General features: G+C 44.8%; 3 protein-coding genes across 7 annotated transcripts; 1 reads left to right on the top strand and 2 right to left on the bottom strand.

Annotated features, from left to right (window-relative positions):
- Positions 1 to 386: 386 nt before the first annotated feature.
- Positions 387 to 3419, bottom strand: LOC127317711 (mediator of RNA polymerase II transcription subunit 6). 2 transcript variants are annotated; one of them, XM_051348309.1, is made up of 5 exons: positions 3054 to 3419; positions 2791 to 2965; positions 2525 to 2594; positions 1005 to 1114; positions 387 to 823 (listed from the first exon to the last, which is right to left on the bottom strand). In XM_051348309.1, the coding sequence occupies exons 1-5, from the start codon at positions 3281 to 3283 to the stop codon at positions 662 to 664; spliced, it is 747 nt and encodes a 248-aa protein (XP_051204269.1). In that variant the 5' UTR covers positions 3284 to 3419; the 3' UTR covers positions 387 to 661. The 2 variants fall into 2 exon arrangements, with proteins under 2 accessions (XP_051204269.1, XP_051204270.1); XM_051348310.2 differs by having other exon boundaries at positions 1005 to 1111.
- Positions 3420 to 4398: 979 nt separating this feature from the next.
- LOC127317710 (uncharacterized) lies at positions 4399 to 9444 on the top strand. Of its 4 annotated transcripts, none has more exons than XM_051348307.2 (4): positions 4399 to 4746; positions 4777 to 6533; positions 7235 to 7465; positions 8899 to 9444. In XM_051348307.2, the coding sequence occupies exons 1-2, from the start codon at positions 4585 to 4587 to the stop codon at positions 6397 to 6399; spliced, it is 1785 nt and encodes a 594-aa protein (XP_051204267.1). In that variant the 5' UTR covers positions 4399 to 4584; the 3' UTR covers positions 6400 to 6533; positions 7235 to 7465; positions 8899 to 9444. The 4 variants fall into 4 exon arrangements, with proteins under 4 accessions (XP_051204267.1, XP_051204266.1, XP_051204265.1 ...); XM_051348306.2 differs by having other exon boundaries at positions 7202 to 7465; XM_051348305.2 differs by having other exon boundaries at positions 4777 to 7465.
- Positions 9445 to 9580: 136 nt separating this feature from the next.
- LOC127317713 (uncharacterized) lies at positions 9581 to 10253 on the bottom strand. Its single transcript, XM_051348311.2, has one exon. The coding sequence runs from the start codon at positions 10112 to 10114 to the stop codon at positions 9782 to 9784; it is 333 nt and encodes a 110-aa protein (XP_051204271.1). The 5' UTR covers positions 10115 to 10253; the 3' UTR covers positions 9581 to 9781.
- Between the last annotated feature and the right edge of the window lie 312 nt (positions 10254 to 10565).

Genomic DNA, 10565 nt, shown 5'->3' with positions numbered 1-10565 from the left:
CATCTCCCACTCTCGCGTGTCCCTCTCTCTTCTCATCCCCACAAAATACACAAAACCCAAAGTACAACTCGGTAGAAACCCAAGTACACTTATCGTACAAACCAAAGTACATCCATAAAAGTTTTGATAGTAAAATGATGAAAACTATCAGCATGAGATTTAGTTCTAAAATCTCAACGCGAGAAGTTTAAAAATGAAAACAGTTTATAATTCGGATAACCAGTTCTCAAGATATTTCAGCGCCTCGTGTGGGTTTAGGGCATATATGTTGGATAAAGGATTATACACGTCGCAGAATTGCCAAAAGAAAATCATCTTTTTTTTATTAACCATCATGCAAGAACAATGCCCTGGACATATACGATGGACACACACACGCACAAATAGAACACTAAGTCAAACAATGTCTTTACCCATAAAACCGCATTAAGCTAATTGTTTGGTAACCGTGGGAGCCAGATTATATGATTTGCAAAAGAAAATGGCCAATCCATCCCAGGTTAACCGAGTGCTACAACATAGTATTAAAATAAGATTCTCAGGATGCAATTTAGATACGTATGTTTTGGTCTTCCCGTTCAGGACTCTGCAAAACTCTACTCTGAATTTGCAATACATGATGTTATCGTGTCAGCTAGTTCACTTGATCGACATAAGTCTCTCATTGGAACCTTGGTCTTTTTGCTGGCCCTTGATCAATAATAGGGTCAATTGCGGGAGGTAATGCCTCTGAGGCCAGCAGATCATCCGGCGCTTTCTCTTCTGATGCAGATGGTGGAACATAGCCCTCCGGATAGGGTGGAGGGGGAGGAGCAGGAGGCAGCTGCGAAGAAATATGCCCAAAGTTTGAGATTACTTGGTAAAATATTGACAAAAAAAGTTGATGAACAAACTTTGAGCAAGATAAAGCTACCATCTATACCATGGTACATCTACTAACAGGAAGCAAGTTTTGCCATCTATTTCAGACATTCGGTGCTCACTAAAGTATAACTTAATATTACCTTCTTTTGCAAATTGACGAGGATCTTATCAATTCGCATCAGCTCCTTGAAGTCAACCGCTTCCTTCTGGGTCTTCGATTCAGAAGCTACTGCATCAGTCTCTGTCTCTGCTGTAACGAAAAACAAAGATACCAATGATGCTAGTTTTCCTTCACAAATCATGGTAAATAAGAAAACATAACATGAATGGAAGAAACATGTATCATAAGCAACATGCAAGTCTGGAATGCAGTAGCAAAAGTTTCCAGCAAGTGATCTTACAAGACCAATGCCCACTATCATTATTAAGGATTGTCATAATGTCAAGGTAAGGAGTAGTCTTATCATTAAATTGTAGTTCTAATTTGTAATTTGTTCCAAGCTAGAGTTCAGAAACAAATGACATGTACTCCGTACAAATGAAAACAGTGTGCACACAGACTCAGGATGTGGTGTTTCCAATCCACAAATAACTAAAAGTATAATTCAATGGTTAAGCATATAAATTCCAATAACATTAGAAGAGAAGTAAATACAGGCAAACTGACAAGCAAAACAAATATGAAATATAATCTGTTCCATGCTTGAGGCTTCACACTCAGAAAACCATCAAATTGCCTACATATAATTTTGTAGCTCCAGAATAAATATTTTTGCAAAATCTACTTCTTCAAGTTGCCAAAGACCTACACCTACGTCTCAAAATATTGTTTCAAATCCTAATGGAAGAGTCTTTTTGTTTTTGCTTTGCCCATTTAACCCAAATTTATGTCATTGTGCAGCCATCAACTGTTGGCTGCTAAGGACACCGCTACCAAACACTCGAATGTACCAACTATAGCCACACATGCGAATACATAATAAAGAGTTGCCACACACTGCCCAGTGTGCTCACTGTGGTTGGCTAACAATGTTACAGAAACCAGTTTCACCGAAATTCTGGAAATCCCGCAGGGTGCCAGGTTTCTGAATATGGTAGGTTTTGGAGAATGGCATTGCCATTTTAATCAAGGCTGAAGATTGACTGAGCAACATACCAAAAATGAACTTGGCGAAGTCCATGAAAGCTAATTTGGGTATTTGAAATTAATTTAGCCATGGAAGTCTGTCAAGAAACTAAAAGGAAGTCGGATTCTTTTCTGTACACAGAGAAATGAGAAAGTAAATTTGGCAATGCTAGAAAAAAAATTGAGAATATGATAGAGTTAGCATCTTTTAGGGGGAAACTGTTGGTTCTGAAACTTGCTACTACGTATAGATCTCTATTTCTCTAGAAAATGATTACGATTTACTTTTTTATGAACCTTATCATGAATCAATGACTGCCTTTATCCTGAACAGAAGTGCCAGCATTTAAAATTTCCAATCAAAGGAAAGACCACAATGCATAAGATGAGCTGGATGCCCATACAAGTATTTTAGTGGCAATACAGCTGGCAAAAGTTACACCACATAACCAATACCACGCATAAGAGATGTTTAGTCGTGTGGAGACATGGTAAAAAAAAGAGGTAAGAAACAGGCAAGATGTGAAGACATACCATTGCCAATCTTCTCCAATTTCGAGCATGCTATGGAAAATGCTTTTGATATGTGATGCATAGTCCTACTCTGAAATGTTACAGGAACAGGCAAAGGAAGTCACAGTCAAGAAACTTAAAACTCTGCAATTAGATTGGCAGAATCACTGAAAATGTGTGAAAATGACAAAGATGAACAATAGTACCACATTATCTGTCAGTCACTGGGCTACATAACTGTGTGGAGAATCTCTGGAAAATGAGGTTAAAAAGAGTGAGAGGCTTACTATGCGGGAGGCGAAAACGTTGCCGAGCAGGGGCGCCTGGTAGATGGAGCCGTCGAGGATGTAGTAGGCGAGCAGGTGGTCGACCTTTTCGGAGTTGGACCTCCTCTGCTTGCGCATGACGAAGAGGTGCGGCTCCATCACCTCGCTCAGCACGTACTCCATCCCGGTCATCATCCTGCGACCACCACGCGGAACAGAGAAGAGCTGGTAAGGTAAGCCTCCGAGACGGAGGAGGAATTGGGAGGGGGGGTCTAGGGTTTTACATGAGCTGGGACATGTCGAGGGGGTGGATTTGGCGCGAGCGGAGGGACTCGTTGTTGCAGGTGATGTCGTAGAAGGGGGAGAGGGCGAAGTAGTCGAAGACGAGGTTGCGGTCCAGCGGGTAGGTGTTGAGCCACAGCTGGTCGCGGAAGCAGATCCCCGTCATGTCCGTGCCCGGCGGGGGCGGGAGCGCGGCCGCGCCGTCGCCCGGGGGCGGCGGGGGGAGCGCCATCGCCGCCCTGGAGGCGCTGCTGTCTCTACAGGAAGTAGTTCACCAGATCGAACCGGTGGCGGACGGCGGCGGCGAGTGAAGAAGGCCGCGGTGGCGGCGATGGGGATACCGTTTGTTCTTGGACAGAATAGCCAAAATACCGCAGGTGAAAACCAAAAGTACCAAAATGCCACACTTTATGAAAACAAAAGTTTTAAAAATACCACTCTTTTTCAGTTTTTCATGCCAAAATAGCACTAGTGTTTATTGCCAAAGGAACTCCATTAGTCAAACTGTGAAGATTTTGCAACTTACTAAAACTACCCTGTGGGAAAAAATGGAAAAAAAAAAACTTCAATCGCTGGCTATTCATGTCCCCATCCCCAACCTTCCGTGTCATGTGTTTTGCGAGTAGAGGCATGGTGTCATGGCGGCACCGGCACCAACGCCCCACTCCCTTGCCGCTAGGGACCCTCCCATCCTTGGCCGCCTCTAACCACCAGTCCCGTTCTCGGCCATCAGTTCCCGTACACAACTATGGCTAACCCCCTAGCGGTCTGCGCTCTCTGCTGGCTCCCACGCTCCCGTGTTGCAAGGAGAGGAAGAAGAAGACCACACAGATACATGTTCACGCCACAATCAACACGAACCACTAGCGGCAGACTGTGCTTAGGCAGAAGGCCTCCACGATGGCAACGACGACCCTGATCTATCCTGGCTGCGACACAAATTACAGCTCAATCGGTGTCCCAGCAGCACCACACGCTAACTAGCGGGCACTCCCCTGGCTTCCTGGTGACGCCGAGATGGCCACTTCCTTTTCCCTTGTTGTTGTGTTGAATCCAATGACGAAGAGAACCCTGATTTGATGTTATTTTCCTTAATCCAATAGATAGATGACAACTAGACACACTTCCCATGATCTTTTCCCCCTTGATTTTCAGCATCAACTTATGTGGCTTTATTTGAAAAAAAAAATAGTCCCGGTTAGTCACTGGCTAGTGATAGTTTGGCATAAAAAAATGAAAAATAATGGTACTTTGGCACTTTGGTTTTGAAATGTGGTATTTTAGTGGAGTACTTTCAGTTTTCATCTGTGGTATTTTGGCTCTTTTTTTTGGGGGGGGGGGGGAAATACGGGTGCATTCGTCACCATCGAACAGAAAAGCCGCTGTCACCTCCCCCGATGGCCATCCCCGATCCCCCCATCGAACCCTAGCCGTCGGAGCGCCACCCGGCCACCGCCCGACCGTCGCGGCTCCCCGCCTCCACCGATCCCCTCCCGTCGCATATCTCCACCGAGCGCTTCTCGTCGCGGCTTCATGCCGCAACCACGCTGCGGCTCTCCCCCGAGCTATCTCCCCCAGCTCGCCGCCACAATTATCACCCTCAAGCCCAACGATCTCTCCTCCAAGCGGCCAGATCGCCCTAACTCGGCTGCTAGTCAATGCCAGCAAGAGGAGTTCAGCCGACGCCGGAGCTGGGCGCTGGAGTTCAGGATTTGCTGACGCTAGGGGCATCCGAAGAATACGCCCAAAATGGCCCGCCGCTTTCTCCTTCGTAGCCTCAGCTACTCCGCCGAAGACGTGGTCGTCTCCTCCATCCGCCTCCTCTCCGCCACGAACCCTAACAAATCAGCTTCCCTTCAATCCGTTAACCGCAATCCCGACCCAGGAGCAGCTCCTCCTCCTCCCCATCCTCCTACCACCACCCTCCTTCTGCCTCCGGCGGACCGCCTCCGCGGGGTCTTCCTCCAAAAGGCCCCTGGCCGCGCCGCGCTCCACCAAGCCCTCTCCTCAACGGGCCTTGACGCCGCCGCCGCCCTCTCCCCGGAGATTCTCTCCGATGCTGTCAACCATGGCAACCTCAGCGGAGCCGCCATTATCGACCTGTTCGACTGGGCCATCTCCAACGCCGAGCTGCCCCCTACCCTCGATACCTGCAACATTGTCATCAGGGCTTTGGGCAGGAGGAAATTCTTCACATTCATCGAGCGTGCCCTGGAGATCATGGGGAAAAGGGGCATCGTCCCGGACCTAACCACACTAGGAATCATCATCGACAGCCTAGTCGCCGCAAGGCAGGTAAGCAAGGCCGTCCAACTGCTCGAGAGCCACCATTTTGGAATCCGGATCGAGCAAACTTGCGGCAGAAAGGAGGCCTTCTCTGTTCTCATTAACTGCCTCTGCCGGAGGTCACATGTCGGCGTTGCCAGCTCGCTCGTACAAGCTGCCCGTGGAGACCTTCTTGTTCTCGACAAACATGTGTACAATGACGTGATGGGTGGTTGGGCGAGGTTCGGGAAGGTAGATAAGATGGAGCATTTCTGGGCAATGATGCTGGAGGATGGGCTAGTGCCGGATGAGGTTTCACATTGTCATCTCATCGAGGCGTTGGGGAGAGCAGGGCGGGCTGAGGAGGCACTCAGGGTGTTTGAGAAAATGGTGCAAGAGGGATACAGTCCAACTACGATGGCGTACAATGCACTCGTTTCCAATTTTATCTCACTGGGGGATTTGGACAGATGCATGGGGTACTACAAGGATATGGTGGACAAGAATTGTCCACCAAATAGTGACACATACTGCAATTTGATTAGAGCCCTTTTGAGAGCACGCAGGGTGGCTGATGCGCTTCAAATGTTTGATGACATGTTGGCTCAAGGAGTTCTGCCAAATACTGGGGTAATTACATCATTCATTGAGCCACTATGTACATTCGGGCCCCCTCATGCTGCTTTGATGATCTACAAAAAGAGTAGGAAGGCTGGTTGTACAATATCCTTGAAAGCATACAAGCTTCTGCTTGAAAGGCTTGCCAGGTTTGGGAAAAGTGGGGTGGTGTTGAAGATTTGGGAGGAGATGCAAGAGTGTGGGTACCCATCTGACAAAGAAATTTATGAGTTCATTGTAGATGGGCTTTGCAATGTGGGTAAGGTTGATGCTGCTGTTTCTGTGGTGGAGGAATCACTTAGGAAAGGCTTCTGTCTAGGGAGAGTTGTTTATAGCAAACTCAACAATAGGCTGTTGGAGATGGACAAAGTGGAGACTGCATACAATCTGTTGAAGAAAATCAAACGTGGACGCACACTTGCTAACTCACGCAACTACTGCCGTGCTAATGGTTGGCACCTGTGAACACACTTGGTTGGCACACAACTATTTAGGTTTGCTGGAGAAAGCAGTTCCATATGTGTTAAAGTGCAATTGTATGCAGTCTTCTATAAAATTGGTAATGGTAAAATTTAAGTTTGACTGGTGAAGGGTTTAAGGTTTGTACATATTCTCTTCCCTCCATGTTTCCAATATGTTTGGCTATTTTACGCAGACCATATTATCGTTTATATTTATTTTTCCAAATTTGGATGGGGTTATTCTAACTAAATATTGCCTGATGACGGGTTGGAGTAGTGAAAGGAACATCAGGTAATGAGATGCAGTAATCAAATCTTTAGAATAGAATGGATAGGCATGTACGTCTTTGTTGTGTACTGCTGCTGCTTTGGAAAAGAACATATATTAGATGAATTATGAAGTTACAGGACTTGGGTTTCTCAGGGAAATGCAGAGAAACTCTAAAAAAAATCAGATGGATCTCAAATATCAGTACTAGGGCCTCTATTCGAAATAACTGGACTTACACAAGAACATCATTACCTGGAAGTTAACTGGTAGGCCTACCTGTTTCTACTGAATTTGTTCTATCTAGCAAACGGCCACTGCCACAGTTTCTTGAATGGGTACATCACATCTGCAAATTTCAATGTAGTGCCAGTTATCCTGTTACCAACTACGTTGGTAAGGATTCTATATATGGTTCCTATTCATTCATAATTCACTTTGTTAATTGGAATTTTCGCTAGTGTTGTTTGAACTGTAGATATGGCTTTGATGTTACTCTTTGTTCTGCAGTGTAAAAAAATCAGTTCATTTTTTGCAGCTTCTTTGGCTATCTATGCATTTTTGTCTTCAGATGATGTAGGCTGCTGATTTTCATGAAGATGGGATCAGGGCTTTATGAGATAACTGCCCAGAAGCGTTGCTAGTATTAAGTATGAGGACTGATATATCATGTGAGGTCACAGAAGAACACTGGTTGAACAATTACACGAGAAGGATGGGGCGTTGGAGCTCATCTTTGAGCCTGAATGCCTGATGCAGTGTAGTGAGGTGGTTCGTTCTCTGTTTTGGGATCACATTTAAGGTACCATGTATTTCTGCATCTCTTTTGACTGCCTTGTCTGCTTCTCTTTTCCATTAATACTGAGAGAAAACTTTCCTTTCGCAAGAGACGAGTTTCTTTGTTCGCCTGCTTGGATTTGAGTTTTATTATTTTGGTGTGCCTGGCTGTGAATTCCAGTGGTGGATATATGCTCAACCAATTTAGTTTTGTGTGCTTGAACATTATATTACTTAGTATGTTAGGAAGCTTTTCTGTATATATTAAGAAGTTACCATCTAGCGATGCAGAGATTGAGGTTGTATGCTTGGCGATTAGGAATCAGGGTTGCTTCACTGTATGTTCCTTTCCATTTCGTGTTGTCATGAGTGTATATGAGCGATTCAATGGTATATATCTCTGTAAAGATCACATATCATTCTAGACCACATTGCTTATAAGCAGGTTATCAACAGATTGTTCACTAGCACTCATTCCTCGTACTACCTTTGATGTTTGACAGTTCTTTTTTGTATTGTATAAGTGTAAATACATCAGGTTAGTTATATGCGATTGGAGGTCAATTCTAAATCAATGGCAAGGCCAAATTCACATCCACAAGCAGGTTGAACTCCAGGAGGAAATAGGATTTCATAACGGCCCAATCATTGCAATATAATTTGAACTGAAACCACATCTTTAGGGGGGTTGGGGACAGTTATAAATTATGTATATAGACTACTCTCCCATTATAGCCGATTATATAGATGCAACTATAGGAGGTTGATTGTGTCGGCGCTGGAGAAAATGTCCGAGTTTCACTCTCTAAATGAGTCTAATTTTTTATTCTGAGGTGTGCATTTATTTTAAAGGTGATAATCGGACATGAAAAACTGGAAATAAGATGAATTTCTACAGGTAAATCTAGTTGCTATGATCCTGCCATCGATTAACCATAACTTCTATAAAATATATATTGCAAAATCCACCATAAATCCTTCTACATTACTGTTTTTTCAGATTTTGTTTACTCCGTACTGTGATTTATCTTTTGAACTTCTATAAAAAGATATATTGCAAAATCCACCATAAATCCTTAACATTACTGTTTTTTCAGATTTTATTTACTGTGATTTATTTTTGACTACTCAAAAGATCTTCTTTGAACCTAGATTAGAGCAACATTTGAACTTCATTTCTTCAATATACAACATTAAGTAAGGAAATTAATCGTAATTGTATCTTTTCTCTTTAATATGTGCTGTATATTTATACTGTGTAGAGCAATATCTCTGGTGGGGCTGTTATAATGTAGAGATATATACATTTATATAATGCTTCCTAGGTTACACGAGAGCATTCATTCCAGCTAAATGTGTGCTAGTTACTTCTTACCTGCTTAAAGTCGTCCAATTTAATCATTTCACTTTGGCTGAGGTGAAAAGTTTATCTTAATTCAATTTATTTTCTCTTTTCAGGTTGACTATAGCGCAAAAATTGTCCATTTCGAAGGACCCCCATGGACCGACCCATTTGTCGAGAAGATACTACTACAAGTTTATTTAGACATGGTCTTCAAGATTCTGCATCCGCATGCTTCACATGTCTACAGGATCTAGACACGGTGGATCACATTTTGATGGGATGCGTCTATTCTAGACAAGTCTGGTTCAGCTGCCTCAGGAAGTTGGGCTTACAAGTTGCCATTCCTTTGCCCATAGATACCTTACACTCCTGGTGAGTTTCAATCTGAAACCAGTTCAGAAGAAGGAACAGAGCTCTGATTCACTCACCATTCTCATCAGTTGGAGTTGGAGGAAACAACTGTTTGTGTCTTCCGAAACACCAACAGGCAGCATTCAGCTGCGGATCTAGTAGAGCGCATCCAATGGGAGCAATGGGGTAGAGCATGGTTGGGACTTGGGAGGGTGTTGTCAGTTCTTGTTGTGTGCAACATGTTGCTGACAATCTTGTATTTGAATTCCATGCTCAATAAAAATATGCCACCAATTCAGAAATAAAAAGTATGGCACCAATATGTGTGGCACATGGTCCGTCAGTTCTGATCTTAAAAATCTGAATTTTCTCTCAGCAGATTTTCTTTTGTTCCAGCTGTTGACTACTTCGCAAAGAACTGATAAAAGCAGACCGTATACGATATACCAAAAGATAAACCATACTATGGTATAAGCTTGAATAATTCCATCCAAACACGCTATAAACCCAAGTGAAGCATTATTACACCACACGTCCCGTTACATCCAAGAACGCAAAAGACTTGTTATATAACTAATGGCTCGAGCTTGGGGCATTTGTTTGCTTCTTCTGCCATGGAAAAGGTACACGGTTGGTACCTTGTAATCAACGGCCGCGGCAGCCGTAGAAGGCCTGGCAGCCGCGACCGGTGTACGCCTGCCCCCGGCCGGGGCAGGAGCCGTAGCACGCCGCCTTGTTCTCGTTCAGGCCTCCGTAGCCGATGTACTGTGGGCTGTAGAGCACCCTCCTCTGCGGGTAGGCCGCCGCCTCCTCACGCTCCGCGAAGGCCGCGTCGTCCTCCACGCTGCCTCGCAGCAGCTCGGCGTGCGCCGGCATCGCCGCGTGGGTGCCAGCCGTGGCGACCACGACGACGCCGCGGCTCACGATCAGTGCTGCGAAGATGGAGGCGAAGAGGAGTAGCCGTGTTTGCAGCTTCATTGTGTGTTTGTTTCAAGTGCTGTGCCTGTGACCAAAGGAAGATAAGTAGTGTCACCTAGTGCTAGTGGTATAAGGGTTCCGTTCGATCCCGGTCTTGATGAGTATGACAACATTGCTCTCGTTCTGCTGCCGTGTCTATTCCAGAGGGAGGAGATGGGTCCGAATGGTGGTGGTTGAGGCCTGAGGCCTCAGGGTAAGGCCAACAGGAACAGCACGCCTAACTCTGCATGTGATGCTAGACGACAGCACCATCCCGCGGAGCCTGTCCAGTGTGATCAATCAATCTGCTTATTGAAAGGTCGCCCCCAAAGAAAATTGCTTTAAAAAAATGAGGAACATGCTATGGTCGACGTTTTATGATTGGCATTGTGAAGCCAAGGAATTGGACGAGTTTATTCCTCTGAATCCAAAATTGAAAAGTTTATAAATCCTCGTATGGTTAGAATTCATC

The sequence above is a fragment of the Lolium perenne genome, chromosome 7, assembly GCF_019359855.2.
Source record: "Lolium perenne isolate Kyuss_39 chromosome 7, Kyuss_2.0, whole genome shotgun sequence".
In the NCBI taxonomy this organism is placed as follows: Eukaryota; Viridiplantae; Streptophyta; class Magnoliopsida; order Poales; family Poaceae; genus Lolium; species Lolium perenne.
This window is presented reverse-complemented; position numbering and strand designations above follow the sequence as displayed.